We start from the raw sequence: 14882 nt of genomic DNA, 5'->3' as shown, positions 1-14882 counted from the left end.
GAGCTTGCAGTGAGCCGAGATTGCGCCACTACACTCCAGCCTGGGCAATAGCGCGAGACTCCATCTCAAAAATTTATATGTATATATATATATTTTTTATTTATTTTTTTTTTATTTTTTGGAGATGGGGTCTCATGCTGTTGCCAGGGCTGGAGTGCAGTGTCACCATCATAGCTCACTGCAACTCCAGAGGTCAAGCGATCCTCCCTCCTCAGTCTCCCAAAGTGCTGGGATTACAGGTGCACATCACCACACCCAGCCTGAATTTCTAATGAGAATATTAAAGCAGAATATTCTCAGCTTCTTGGAGTTGGACTGATTTTACCTGTGTGGATTCTGATGAATTCTTTGACAGAAGGACGTGGTGTTTTTACAGATGCCTGCTCTGTGCCTGTATCTGAGATCATCGCCGTTGAGGAAACAGACGTTCACGGGAAACATCACAGCAGTGGAAAATGGCAGAAAATGGAAAAGCCTTACGCTTTTACAGGTGATAAGCCTAAATGTCTTCTCCCACAATCTTCATTAATTCTACATAGATTACACGAGAGGGAACTTTTCTGTTACTTGTTTAACAAGCTGGTTTATCTTTATGAAATCTTCCTATTTTTTTCTCCCAAATGCTACCTTTAGTTAATGTTTTAGTTAACGGTCATTTTTTTCCCTTATTTTTATTTATTTATTTTTTTTGAGACGAAGTTTCGCTCTTGTTGCCCAAGCTGAAGTGCAGTAGCGCTGTCTCGGCTCAGTGCAACCTCTGCTTCCCGGGTCCAAGTGATTCTCCTGCCTCAGCCTCCTGAGTAGCTGGGATTATAGGCACTCGCCACCACACCCGGCTAATTTTTTGTATTTTAAGTAAAGATGGGGTTTCACCATGTTGGCCAGGCTGGTCTTGAACTCCTGACCTCAGGTGATCTGCCCGCCTCAGCCTCCCAAATTGCTGGATTACACAGGCGTGAGTCATCACACCCAGCCCTTTTCCCTTACATGACTTAAAAGGTTTGAAAGATAGGATGTGTTTTTCTAATATACCTTGAAAGTTACTAACTAATTAGAAGGGAGGAGAACCCCTGGGAAATTTTGGTTAGGAACCTACAATTAGCTAGCTGCATTTGGTGCATATTCGCCTGAGGTTTTGTCAGTGACCCTGCAAACTTTGCACTAATGAGCATGCTTGCTTCCGTGCAGTTCACTGTGTAAAGAGAGCACGGCGGCACCGCTGGAAGTGGGCGCAGGTGACTTTCTGGTGCCCAGAGGAGCAGCTGTGTCATTTGTGGCTGCAGACCCTGCGGGAGATGCTGGAGAAGCTGAGTACGTGTGTGTTTGGACTGAGAGACAGAAAGGCCGTGGTGGCATGCGCATGCCTGATTGGGTGATCTTCCTAACGTGTCTCCCCGTTTCATGCAGCTGGCCATACCCCAGGTGGACATGATGAGTCAGGCTGACTTAATTTCTCATTAGCAGACCAGCCCAGTGAATGCAGAGGGCATGGGCTCCACAGCCTGGACCCTGGCATGGAGTCCAGCCCCCTGCTCACCAGCCAGGAGGCCTGGGGGTGGGTCACTTACCCTTCTGAGCCTCAGTTTCTCTTTCTGGAAGCGGGGATGGTAATAGCTTTTACATTCGAGGTGAATGTGAGAATTAAACTGGGCACATGGAGGAATACACCTCATATCTGTCCGGGATGCATCCATGCCTTTTTTTTTTCTTTTCTTTCCTTTTTCGAGATGGAGTCTTGCTCTGTTGCTCAGGCTAGAGTTCAGTGGCGCGATCCCAGCTCACTGCAACCACCACCTCCTGGGTTCAAGTGATTCTTCTGCCTCAGCCTCCCGAGTAGCTGGGACTACAGGCACGCACCACCACGCCTGGCTAATTTTTGTATTTTTAGTAGAGACGGGGTTTCACCAAGTTGGCTAGGCTGGTCTTAGACTCCTGACCTCGGGTGATCTGCCCACCTTGGCCTCCCAGAGTGCTGAGATTGCAGGCATGAGCCACCACACCCAGCCAGGGATGTGTCCACATCTGAAATGTAGTAGGAGCCTGGAGCCTGGTGGGTTAGTTATTGCATGCTGAGTAATAAGACTTTGTCACCCTTAAAAAGTGTTAGGATGGATAGAGACATAAGCTGTACACCAAACCCCCATGACACGCACTTTACCTATATAACAAACCTGCACGTGTACTCGTGAACTTAAAAGTTTAAAAAAAGGAACATATGGTACACACACATACACACACACACACAAAGTAGTAGGTGTTCATTCATTTTGTATTCATAACACTATTTCATGTTGTTTGTTTATAACCTTAATAGGCAGTTTTTTTTGAGACAGGGTCTCGCTCTGTCACCCAGGCTGGAGTGCAGTGGCATGATCTTAGCTCACTGCAATCTCCACCTTCCGGGCTCAAGTGATCCTCCCACCTCAGTCTCCTGAGTAGCTGGGACTACAGGTGTGTGCCACCACGCCTGGCTAATTTTTTTGTAGAGACAGGGTTTTGCCGTATTGCTCAGGCTGATCTCAAACTCCTGTGCTCAAGCCATCTTCCCACCTCAGCCTCCCAAAGTGCTAGGATTACAGGTGTGAGCCACTGAGCCCAGCCAATACACAGTCTTGACAACTCAGCATAGGCTTCACCCATAGAATAGAAATGGCATGTGTTTAGGTTAGTTTTATATATTTTTGAATGAATTTGGCATCTACATCAAGGAAGTGAATTTCAGTTTATTAAAAGGAGGCATTCGCGTATATCCGCTTTGGAGCAGCATCGTTGCTTGAAGGAGCCCTCCTCTTGATTACAACAGGGGCGGGAGGGCCTGTGCTTCCACACTTCCCGGTTTAATCCTGGGGGACTTGGCCTCCGCCACCTGCTGTTGTGACAAGCTCATCCTGACCGTCCTCACATCTCAAACCACCATAAGCCCTGTTCCTGTGCGTGTCATTCCACACTAGGCTGTTCAGAAAAGCGTGTCTGTTTCTCCCGCCTTCCCCTCCTCTGTTTGTCTCTCAACTCCCCCTTTCTGTCTGTCCTGCTTTCTCCTTCCCTTTCCTCCCATCACACCTGTTTTCATGAGACTTTGGGTGATTGGATTCTAGACCTGATCCTATAGGTGCAGACCCCAAGAGAAAGTCCTCTGAACCCTGCCCACTGGAGAATGTGGGTTCATTTTCATCTTTATAATTGTGCATTTGATATAGTCTACTTGTATCTAAAAATTGTATATGATTCTATTGTTTCAGCTACTCTGCAATTTTAACTTCTAACCCTGTTATCTGTTTTAGTGGGTTTTTTCTTTGTTTTGTTTTTGTTTTGAGACGGTCTCACTCCGTCATCCAGGCTGGAGTGCAGTGGTGCAGTCTCGGCTCACTGCAAACTCCTCCTGGGTTCAAGCGATTCTCCTGCCTCAGCCTCCTAAGTAGCTGAGATTATAGGCACCCACTACCACACCTGGCTAATTTTTGTATTTGTTGTAGAGACAGAGTTTCGCCGTGTTGGTCAGACTGGTCTCGAACTCCTGACCTCAAGTGATCCGCCTACCTCAGCCTCCCAAAGTGCTGGAATTACAGGCTGTTTTAGTGTTTGATTGTCATATCGCAGACACAGAGGACCTCATTCTGAGTGTGCACTGGGTGAATTTTCACGCTGAGCACACTTGTGTAACCAGCACCCAGATAAAGGAGCAGAATATTGCCAGCCCCAGGGTCCCCCACCGTGCCCCTGTGGTCATGACTCCCCAAAGGGGAACCACTGCCGCGACTTCTAAACAACTAGGTTCACTGTTGTACTTGATAGAAATCAGATCATACAGAATGAACCCTTTTGTGCCTGGCTCTCGGTTCTACGTGACACTTGTGAAGTTTTCCACGCTGTTTTCCACCGTGGTGGCGGATGTTAGCAGTCTTACATAAATTTTCCACGCTGTCCTGCGGGGCTGCCGTTTGTTCATTCTCTAGGCTGTATGGTATTCCGTGATGTGAATCTTACGGCCATTTATTTACCCACGGTACAGTGGCCAGGCATTTGGACAGCTTCCTGATGTGGGCTGTCGTGAACAGTATCATTGGGAACATTCTAGAGCATGTCTTTTGCACCCGTCTGCATTTCTCCTGGGTACATACCTGGGAATGGAGTTGCTGGGTTGTAGGTGTTTGTTGCATGTGTTGACTTCAGAAGACGCTGCCAGCCTGCATTCCACCCTCAGGGTGCGGGAGTTCTGGTTGCCCCACATCTTAGCCACACCTTTACGTCTTAGCTGTGGTGGTGAGTGTCAGTAGTCTTGCATTGTGGTTGTAGTTTGCACTCCCTAATGGTTAATGAGGTTGAGAAACACATTTGTATCTTCATGGGCCATTCGGATATCGCCTTTTGTGAGGTTCTGTTCAAGTCTTTTGTCCATTTTTCCGTTTGGTTTTTATCTTTTTCTTTCTTTCTTTCTTTTTTTTTTTTGAGACAGACTCTTGCTCTGTTGCCCAGGCTGGAGGGCAGTTGCGCGATCCTGGCTCACTGCAACCTCGGCCTCCTGGGTTCAAGCAATCCTCAGCCTCCTGAGTAGCTGGGACTACAGGCGTGTGCCACCACGCCTGGCTAGTTTTTTTGTATTTTTTAGTAGAGACGGGGTTTTGCCATATTGGCCAGGCTGGTCTTGAATTCCTGGCCTCAAGTGATCTACCTGCCTCAGCCTCCCAAACTGCTGGGATTACAGGCATGAGCCACCATGCCCAGCTGGTTGTATCTTTTTCTTAATGATGTGTAGAAACTGTTTACATATAGTGGATCTGAATCTTTTATTGAATTTATTAATTACATAAATTTATGTAATTCATAAGAATTACCCATTCTGTAACTTGCCTTTTCAATCTCGTATTTTTTTTTTTTTTAAGAGATGGGGTCTTGGCCAGGCATGGTGGCTCACGCCTATAATCCTAGCACTTTGGGAGGCCGAGGCAGGTGGGTCACCTGAGGTCAAGAGTTCAGGACCAGCCTGGCCAACATGGTGAAACCCCATCTCTACTAAAAATACAGAACTTAGCCAGGCGTGGTGGCACACGCCTGTCATCCCAGCTACTCAAGAGGCTGAGGCAGGAGAATCACTTGAACCCTGGGGGCGGAGGTTGCAGTAAGCCAAGATCGCGCCACTTCACTCCAGCCTGGGCGAAAGAGCAAAACTCCATCTTAAAAAAAAAAAAAAAAGGGAGATGAGGTCTTGTTCTGTCACCCAGGCCGGAGTGTAGTGGCACAATCACGGTTCACTGCAGCTTTGAACTCCTGAGCTCAAGCAATGCTTCTGCCTCAGCCTCGCAGGTAGCTGAGACTACAGGCACATATCACCATGCCTGGCTGATTTTTTGAAAATTTTTTCATAGAGCTAGGGTCTTGCTATGTTGCCCAGGCTGGTCTCAAACTCCTAGGCTCAAGGAATCCTCCCACCTCAGCCTCTCAAAGCATTGACATTACTATGCTCGGCCTATTTTTATGATTTTAAAAAACTTTCTGGTAAGCTTGTGGCCTATTGAAGATATCTTTGTCTACTCCAAAGTCACGAAGACGTTTTATTCTCCAAGCTCTATTGTTTTCCGCTTCACATTTAGATCTATGTAGTCCATTTGGAATTCATCTTTGTGTATAGTGTGAGGTGAGCAGTCAAGGTTCATTTTCCTCTTTCTTTTTATGTATTCATTGTTTTAAGACAGGGTCTTGCTCTGTCACCCAGGCTGCAGTGCAGCTGTGCGATCATAGCTCACTGTGGCCTTGAACTACAGGGCTCAAACAATCCTCCTGCCTCAGCCTCCCAAGTAGCTGGGACTATAGGCAGGAACCACTGTGCCCAACCTAGTATTTTCATTAAATATAAACATCTGCTTGACCCTGTGGCATTTATGGGAAAGTCTCGTTTTCCCTACAGCACTGTTTTTTTTTTATTGTTTGTGTATAGAAATGTGATAGAATTGTGTATTTCACATTGCATTCAATGACCTTGCAAACGTCACTTATGGATGCTAATAGTTTGATGATTATTTTAGATTTTTGTCAAACACGATCATGTCAGCTGTGCATAATAACAGTTCTGTTTCTTCCATTTTAATTCTTCTCTCTTTTATTTCTTTTCCTTATGTTTTTGCCCTAGCTTGGACCAACACAGGGGTGCTAGCAGCATCCTTGTCTCAGTCCTGATCTCAGGGGAAAGGTTTTAGTGTTTCACTATTAAGAATGATGTTTCTTAGGTTTTTAACAGATTTAAAAATAAGATTAAGACAGAATTTCCTTTTAATCCTACTTTTTGGTTTTTTTAAGTGGAGAATGGGTATTTAATTTGATAAATGCCTTTTCTGCATCTATTGAGATGATTGTATGACTTTCTTTTTTTTCGATTAATGTGCTGAGTTACATTAATTTCTCGTTGTTGCAGTCCTGGAGTAAACAAACCTCTCTTGGTTGTGATGTAGTACTCTTTATGTATCACTGGATTTATGTATCACTAGCACATAGGTTCAGGGGAGGGATGTCTGAATGTGAGCCCCTTTCTGATAACATCCTTGTCTGGTTTTGTTCCCGAGGTCACAGTGGTGTGTCATACAAAGAGTTCATACGTGTTTGTTTTTTTCTGTTCTCTGGAAGAGTTCCTATAATCTTGAGGCTATTTTTTTCCTTAAATGTTTGGAGGAATTCAGTTGTGAAATCATCTGGGCTTGGCGTTTTCTTTGTGAGAAGTTTTCATTAATAGCTTTGGTGTCTTTATTAGCTGTCAGACTATTCAGATTTTCTATTTCTTCTGGTATCTCTGACAAATTTTGCTTTTTGAGAAGTTTAACCATTTCATCCAAATTCGTGAGTTTATTGGCATGAACTTACTAGTAAATTCTTTCATTTTCTTTGTAATATTGGTAGAATCTGGAGTGATGTTTCACTCTGTACCCCAGGCTGGAGTGCAGTGGCACGACCATAGCTCACTGCAGCCTCGACCTCCCAGCCGTAAGTGATTCTCTCACGGCAGCCTCCAGAGTAGCTGGGACTACAAGGACACACCACCACACTCAGCTAATTTGTTTGCTGTTGTTTTTTTTTGACATGGAGTCTTACTCTGTCACCCAGGCTGGAGTGCAATGGCACGATCTTGGCTCGCTGCAACCTCCACTTCCTGGGTTCAAGTGATTCTCCTGCCTCAGCCTGCTGAGCAGCTGGAATTACAGGCGCTTGCCACCATTCCCAGCTAATTTTTGTATTGTTAGTAGAGACAGGGTTTCACCATGTTGCCCAGGCTGGTTTCGAACACCTGACCTCAAGTGATCTGCCCACCTCGGCCTCCCAAAGTGCTGGGATTAACAGGCGTGAGCCACTAAGCCTGGCCTGATTTTTTTTGATTGTTTGTCGAGACAGAGTCTCACTATATTGCCCCGGCTGGTCTTGAACTCCTGTGCTTATATGACCCTCCTACCTTGGCCTCCCAAAGTGTTGGGATTGCAGGTGTGAGCCACGATGCCTGGCCAGAATCCTAAGTTTCAGTCAATGACTTCTGAAACACACATGCCTTTGTCACTCAAACACATCAAGGCTTCTGTCACCCCAGAAGTTTTCCCATGATGTTTCCCAGTCAGACAGGGAACCCCCAGGCTGGTGTTGTCTTGTAGTTGTGGTTGTAGTTATAGTTGTCTTGTAGTTGTAGTTGTGGTTGTCTTGCCTGCTCTCGATCTTCACGTGCGTGGGACTGTGTGACGTGTGCTCCTGGGTGGAAGGCTTCAGTCTCTCTGAGTACTGTTTTCACATTGATTCATGTTGGTCGCGCCCTGGTAGTTTGCTTATTTCATGACTGAAGGATGCTCCATTGATGTGTGGACTTCGTCTCAATCTCTTCTTCGGGTGATAGGTGTTTAGGCTGTTCCCACCGCTTGGCTGTTGTGAAAAATGCTGTGATGAACATTTGTGTCTGGGTTTGTTTTGTTTTTTTTTTGAGACGAAGTCTCGCCCTGTCACCCAGGCTGGAGTGCAGTGGCGCGATCTTGGCTCACTGCCAGCTCCATGTCTTGGGTTCACGCCATTCTCCTGCCTCAGCCTCCCGAGTAGCTGGGACTACAGGCGCCTGCCACCACGCCCGGCTAATTTTTTTGTATTTTTTTTAGTAGAGATGGGATTTCACTGTGTTAGCCAGGATGATCCCGATCTCCTGACCTCATGATCCGCCCACCTCGGCCTCCCAAAATGCTGGGATTACAGGCATGAGCCACTGCGCCTGGTCCTGTGTCTGGGTTTTTGTATGGACTTAGGTTTTCAGTTTTCTTGGGCAGATACTGTCTTCTTACTTTTATTGATTTGTTAGTTAAATGTGTTCTTTTAAGTAGCAGAGTTACATGAACCCACCAAAACAGAAATGTGGAAGTTGTTATAAGAAAATGGGGGTGACTCTGGCTAACACGGTGAAATCCCATCTCTACTAAAAATACAAAAAATTAGCCGGGCGTGGTGGCATGTGCCTGTAGTCCCAGCTACTCGGGAGGCTGAGGCAGGAGGATGGTGTGAACCCGGGAGGCGGAGCTTGCAGTGAGCAGAGATCGCACCTCTGCACTCCAGCCTGGGTGACAGAGCGAGACTCCGTCTCAAAAAAAAAAAAAAGAAAAGAAAAGAAAATGGGGGTGACTGAGGAAATCCAGGCATGGGAGTTTTGCGGGGCCCCTGGAGAGATGGAAATGAGGTCACTGGCTTCTGTCTTTCCATCTCTGCGAGCATCTCCCTGTGTGGCTTCTTCTTTCCATGCCCGCTGGTCCGCTTCTCCTAAGACTCTTCCCTATGTCTGCTTCCTTCTGCCTGCTGTCTGCACACTCGCCTCCTTCACCTGCAGAAGAACGAGGCTGCTGCCCCCAGCATGTGCACTCGACAGCACCCTTCAGAGCAGAGAGAGCCCTTCTCAGTCGGAATTCTGAGTTCGTGGGACTTTCATGATGTCCGACATGCGTGTATAGCCTTTGCCCAGTTGGACAACCTATTGATTTTCTCTTTTCATAGATCAGGAAGCTCTTTGTCATTGTTCTTTAAGATTTAAAAATACTTTCCATCAGATAATACTGAGCAGAATTCTAAAACCCTCATGGTTTGATTTTGTCCAGTAACAGAGCTCTTCATTTTGATTTTGTTATTTTCGTTGTTATTTACATGTTGTTGTCTTGCAGCTTCCAGACCAAAGCATTTACTGGTATTTATCAACCCGTTTGGAGGAAAAGGACAAGGCAAGCGGATATATGAAAGAAAAGTGGCACCACTGTTCACCTTAGCCTCCATCACCACTGACATCATCGGTAAGGTACAAATTCTATGTTAACTATGTAGAAGTAAGTTTGAGAATGATTCAAGTATAGTCACTAGAGAAGTTTCTGCTTTTTCTAGATGGCGTCTCACTCTGTTGCCCAGGCTGGAGTGCAGTGGTGCAGTCGTGGCTCACTGTAACCTCAGCCTCCTTGGCTCAGATGATCCTCCTGCCTCAGCCTCCCAAGGAGCTGGCACCACACCATGTGCCACCGTGCCTGGCTAATTTTTGTATGTTTTGTACAGGCAGGGTTTCGCCATATTGCTCAGGCTGGTTTCAAACACCTGGGCCCAAGCAATGTTAACCCACCTCAGCCTCCCAAAGTGCTGGGATTAGAGGCCTGAGCCACTGTGCCCGGCCCAAGATTTTTATCCTGTAAGATTATTTTAAACGAAATAGAACTTTGTTTTACATACCAGAATGGGAAGAATACAAAATAAATAACTTAGTATTTTCCAGCCAAGTCTCAGCATAGAAAGCAATGAAGAAAATCACTAGGAAGATAAAAGGGCAACGATTCTGGACAGAATTCTCAAAAGAGGAGACACAAAGGATTAATAAGTCTTAGAAATAATCTCACATCACACACCGGGGCCTGTTGTGGGGTGGGGGGAGTTTCAGTAGAACTTTGCATCAGGTATAGAGACTGCACTAACATTTTCTTACTACACTTGGGTATAGTGTGCAATTTTGGAAGTAACTTGTATAATAAGGAAAAATTATAAAACACATGTAATCTCTTTCAAAGAAATTATTATTTGCTGGCAATTAAATGCCAGGAACGCTGCATGTCATCGCGCAGACTGTGGCCCGAGAGAGGTTCACGTTCACGTTCCCTGAGGTCAGCTTGATCCCATCCCGTAAGAGGGATGTAGAATTGAAGAAGGAATTTTATCTAGGAAATCCGCCTGAAGGTGTTACGGGAACTCATTTTAAAAGAATGGATGATTTGCCTTTTACATGAGGACTCACAGATGTGAATATAAACTGTGTGATGTAATTCTCCCCCACAGTTACTGAACATGCTAATCAGGCCAAGGAGACTCTGTATGAGATTAACATAGACAAATACGACGGGTGAGTAAGCTGTCTTTCATCGCCATCAAGTCCATTGTTAATGAAAAAGTTCTACCCACCTCTCATAGTTTTGAGAGCTCCCTTTCCTAAATCCGCCCCCCGCCTCCACCCACGACCAATTGTGAAAGTAAACATGCTTCTTACAGGAAGGCAAGAAAGAAAAGGCAGAAAAGTGCAGAGTCACACGCTCCTCTCTGGCTGGGCTGGGCGAGAATGGTTGTTTGCTGGTTCTGTTTCCTTTCGGTCTTTCAGAAGACGTGCTTATGCGGCGCTGTGTAGACAGAGAAGCAAATCAACCAAGCACATTATCAAGAAAGTATAGATGCTGTTGTTTTTACAGTTTGGGATTCTTCTTTTCCCCAAAATTCCCAGAGATTTCCCAGAAGTACTATTTTTAATGCCCATATCAGTGTCCATTATGTGGGCATGCCATATTTATTTAGCCTCTCACTTGTAGATGTTCAGGCTCTTTCCAATTTTTGCTCTTAGAATAGGATAGCATTGTTGTACATAAATCTCTCTGCATACATCTACATTTTTTAAGGTAAATTCCTAGAAATGAAATTAGTCATAGGAGATTAACATTTTAAAATCTCTGCCATGTACAGCCATATTGCTTTCGAAAGAGATTCTATTAACTTACATTCTTTTTTTTTTTTTTTCTTTTTTGAGGCGGAGTTTCGCTCTTGTTGCCCAGGCTGGAGTGCAATGGCGTGACCTCGGCTCACTGCAGCTTCCGCCTCCCAAGTTCAAATGATTCTCCTGCCTCAACCTCCCGAGTAGTTGGGATTATAGGCGCCCGCCACCACACCCAGCTAATTTTTGTGTTTTTAGTAGAGACAGGATTTCGCCGTGTTGGCCAGGCTGGTCTCGAACTCCTGACCTCAGGTGATCCACGCAACCCACCTCAGCCTCCCAAAGTGCTGGGATTACAGGCGTGAGCCACCGCGCCAGGCCAGTTTACATTCTTTCTTATAGTATATTATTTACTGTCTTTCTCAACATGTTTGGTATTATCAGTATAAAATTTCTCTGCTAATTTCACATGTGAAAGTCTCTAATGTTTTAAGAAATATGTTTATTGGCTAGCTGGCTTCTTGGAATTGATTTTTATGTCTTTGGCCCATTTTCTTTTGTTGGCCATAATTTCAGTCATTTGTTCTTTTATCCAACAAATAATAGGCAATTCATATTTATATTCATATTTTTGCAAATATTTTTGCTAGTTTTGAAATTGTCTTTTAATTTTGCTTATGGCATTAATTCTTCCCAGTAGAAGTTTTCAAATTCATGTACTCAAGTCTGTCCAGCTCTTTCTATGCTGTTCTTTATGCTTAAAATTTCACTCTTCATCTTGAGTTCAGCTATTCCCCTGTAGTTAATTGCCTTGTAATTGGTTGGCTTTTTGTTTTCTTCTCTCTGTTCCATCTGGAATCTGTGAGCAATGTGTTATAAATTGCAGCGAATATTTATTGAAATCATTATTCATTCCACAGACATTATTGAGTGTCCGCCAGGTCCCAGCACTCTCCTGGTGCTAAGGTTAGAAAGGGAAATAAAAGGAGTCCCTGCCCCCAGGTGCTGACAGGGAGACCCCTTTGCTCCCCTCCTAATGCGGGAGTGTTCTGTTCATGGGCTTCAGGAAGCAGGGGGCTCCTCCACGCACGTCTCCCCAACTCCACCCGATGGCAGCTCCTCCACGCACCTCCCCCCACCCACTCCACCCGACAGCAGCTCCTCCACGCACGTCTCCCCAAATCCATCCGGCAGCAGCTCCTCCATGTACTTCTCCCCACCACTTCCACCCGACAGCAGCTCCTCCATGTACTTCTCCCCACCAATTCCACCCGACAGCAGCTCCTCCATGTACTTCTCCCCACCAATTCCACCCGACAGCAGCTCCTCCATGTACTTCTCCCCACCACTTCCACCCGACAGCAGCTCCTCCACGTACTTCTCCCCACCAATTCCACCCGACAGCAGCTCCTCCATGTACTTCTCCCCACCACTTCCACCCGACGGCAGCTCCTCCACGTACTTCTCCCCACCAATTCCACCGGACGGCAGCTCCTCCATGTACTTCTCCCCACCAATTCCACCCGACAGCAGCTCCTCCATGTACTTCTCCCCACCAATTCCACCCGACAGCAGCTCCTCCACGTACTTCTCCCCACCAATTCCACCCGACAGCAGCTCCTCCATGTACTTCTCCGCACCAATTCCACCCGACAGCAGCTCCTCCACGTACTTCTCCCCACCAATTCCACCCGACAGCAGCTCCTCCACGTACTTCTCCCCACCAATTCCACCCGACAGCAGCTCCTCCATGTACTTCTCCCCACCAATTCCACCCGAGAGCAGCTCCTCCATGTACTTCTCCGCACCAATTCCACCCGACAGCAGCTCCTCCATGTACTTCTCCCCACCAATTCCACCCGACAGCAGCTCCTCCATGTACTTCTCCGCACCAATTCCACCCGACAGCAGCTCCTCCATGTACTTCTCCCCACCAATTCCACCCGACAGCAGCTCCTCCATGTACTTCTCCCCACCAATTCCACCCGACAGCAGCTCCTCCATGTACTTCTCCCCACCAATTCCACCCGACAGCAGCTCCTCCGTGTACTTCTCCCCACCAATTCCACCTGACAGCAGCTTGGCAGGAAGACAATCATCTTCACTTTTCAGCAGGAATGGGGCTGGTACCTTATTGCACCCACCCTAGCCAAGGGATCAGCCTCGCCTCCTGAGGGCACGCCTTCTCCCCAAACCCAGGGACATGCCCTGCAGGTGGCTGGGAGGTCTGGCCAGTGAGGGCTGCTCTTCCTGCGGCTGAGCTGTCTGTCTGAGTGATCCGTCTGTCTGACGCACAGGTGCTACACTGCACATTCAAGGATGCCCTGTCCTTGAAACCACAGCCCCGCTGGGAAGGCGGCCCCAGCGCAAGGTGTAGGCTACGGGGAAGGGCAAAGAGCCTTCCCACGGGAGCCAGGCCCGAAGCAGGTGGCCTGCGCGGTGGGTGGTGGGCAGAGATCCCAGCCCTGGAGACTGGCCGCGCCTGCACAGCCAGACCCAGTGGGGAATGGGCAGGTACCTTGATGCTGTCATGCTTGAGGGAGGCCCCTCAGACTGCACCCCCTAGTCGACTCACGCCGCTCCTCCACGGGCGGACCTTCCACCTGCAACCCTCTCTTCCCGGGTGATGAGAGCTCTTGGGCTGCCGTAGGCTATGGAGATGTCCAGGAAACCTGAGCCCTGTCCTCTGCCTTCCCTCTGGGCTGCAGTGACATGTCTATCTCCATGCCTGCAGTGACATGTCTGTCTCCATGCCTGCAGTGACATGTCTGTCTCCATGCCTGCAGTGACATGTCTGTCTCCATGCCTGCAGCTCTCATTCTGCCGCCTCAGTGTTGGTTCCCTGTGGGTCACCCCCGGCATAGGCCAGCACACCCTGAAACCAACCCGTCCTTTCTCCCTTCAGCCACTGTCCCCTTTCTCCATCTCCTCTCCTTAGATTGTCTCATGACCCATTTTGTCCAGCATTTATTCCATCCCCTCTGCTTTTGCCTTGGGTCCTCAAGACCACCCACACGGCTGGTGATTTGCTGCCTGAGCTAGAGTCGTGCTCTCGGCTGAGATTTCTGACGGGACAGAGCAAGGCTGCACAGCCAGCTCAGCAAAGAAGAAACGTCCCCGCGCAGATTGCTGTGCCTCTTCCGCAGTGCGGGTCACCTGGAGTGCACCCTCTCTGCTCCCACAAATGCAGCAGCACAGGTCTACTGTTCCTGCCCCGCAGACTTGAGTCCTGAGACCCAGAGTGTAGTGTTTTTGTTGGGGTACAGGCATGCAGGCATTCTCTGCCTAGCAACCCAAATTCCAGACTCACAGAAGGAAAGCCGGTATTTGCCATAAATCTCATTATTTGTACACGTGGTCTAGGACAACCGGCACAGAGGCATGACCTTATCACTTAGGGACATTTCAGGAGCCACACTTCCAGATGCCTGCCAAGGGCCAGGTGCGCAGGCTGCCCCTCCTGAAGCTGGAAGCCTCAGGCCTGCTGCGCTCAGAGAGCCGCACCTGCAGGAGCCCTGACCAGCTGTGTTCCTCCCACAGCATCGTCAGTGTCGGCGGAGACGGCATGTTCAGCGAGGTGCTGCACGGTCTGATTGGGAGGACGCAGAGGTGCGCCGGGGTCGACCAGAACCACCCCCGGGCCGTGCTGGTCCCCAGTAGCCTCCGGATCGGAATCATTCCCGCGGGTACGGAGCCGGCCTGGCATTCTCTGTTTTCTTCGTTCCCATCCTTAGGAATTGTTCTGCACAAGCAGCCACCTCGGACACTTAATAACCCAATTATACTCAGTTTAGTTCTTACAGATTTCCTAACATTAGGGCCACTCTTGGGGGGTATCATTGAGAGTATGACCCCAGTGAAATAGATACTCGTGGAAAGGAGAGTTGCCCGACTCCCCCAAAGGCTGCTTCACGCAAGGCAGGAGAACCCCGCCGCC

At 47.7% G+C, this 14882-nt stretch overlaps 1 protein-coding gene across 2 annotated transcripts in view; it reads left to right on the top strand.

The window, feature by feature from the left end:
• Positions 1–14882, top strand: part of CERK (ceramide kinase) — a 57222-nt gene that overhangs the window by 19319 nt on the left and 23021 nt on the right. Inside the window, exons 2-6 of one of the 2 annotated variants that reach the window (XM_054469450.2) lie at positions 377–490; positions 1189–1311; positions 9159–9284; positions 10306–10369; positions 14486–14631. In XM_054469450.2, the coding sequence (XP_054325425.1) occupies positions 377–490; positions 1189–1311; positions 9159–9284; positions 10306–10369; positions 14486–14631 (573 nt within the window). The remainder of the gene's footprint in view (positions 1–376; positions 491–1188; positions 1312–9158; positions 9285–10305; positions 10370–14485; positions 14632–14882) is intronic. The other variant, XM_054469451.2, reaches the window with a different exon arrangement.

The sequence above is a fragment of the Pongo pygmaeus genome, chromosome 23 (assembly GCF_028885625.2).
Source record: "Pongo pygmaeus isolate AG05252 chromosome 23, NHGRI_mPonPyg2-v2.0_pri, whole genome shotgun sequence".
NCBI classification, from domain to species: Eukaryota; Metazoa; Chordata; class Mammalia; order Primates; family Hominidae; genus Pongo; species Pongo pygmaeus.
Note: the sequence above shows the minus strand (reverse complement) of the source record. Positions and strands in the feature narration are given on the sequence as shown.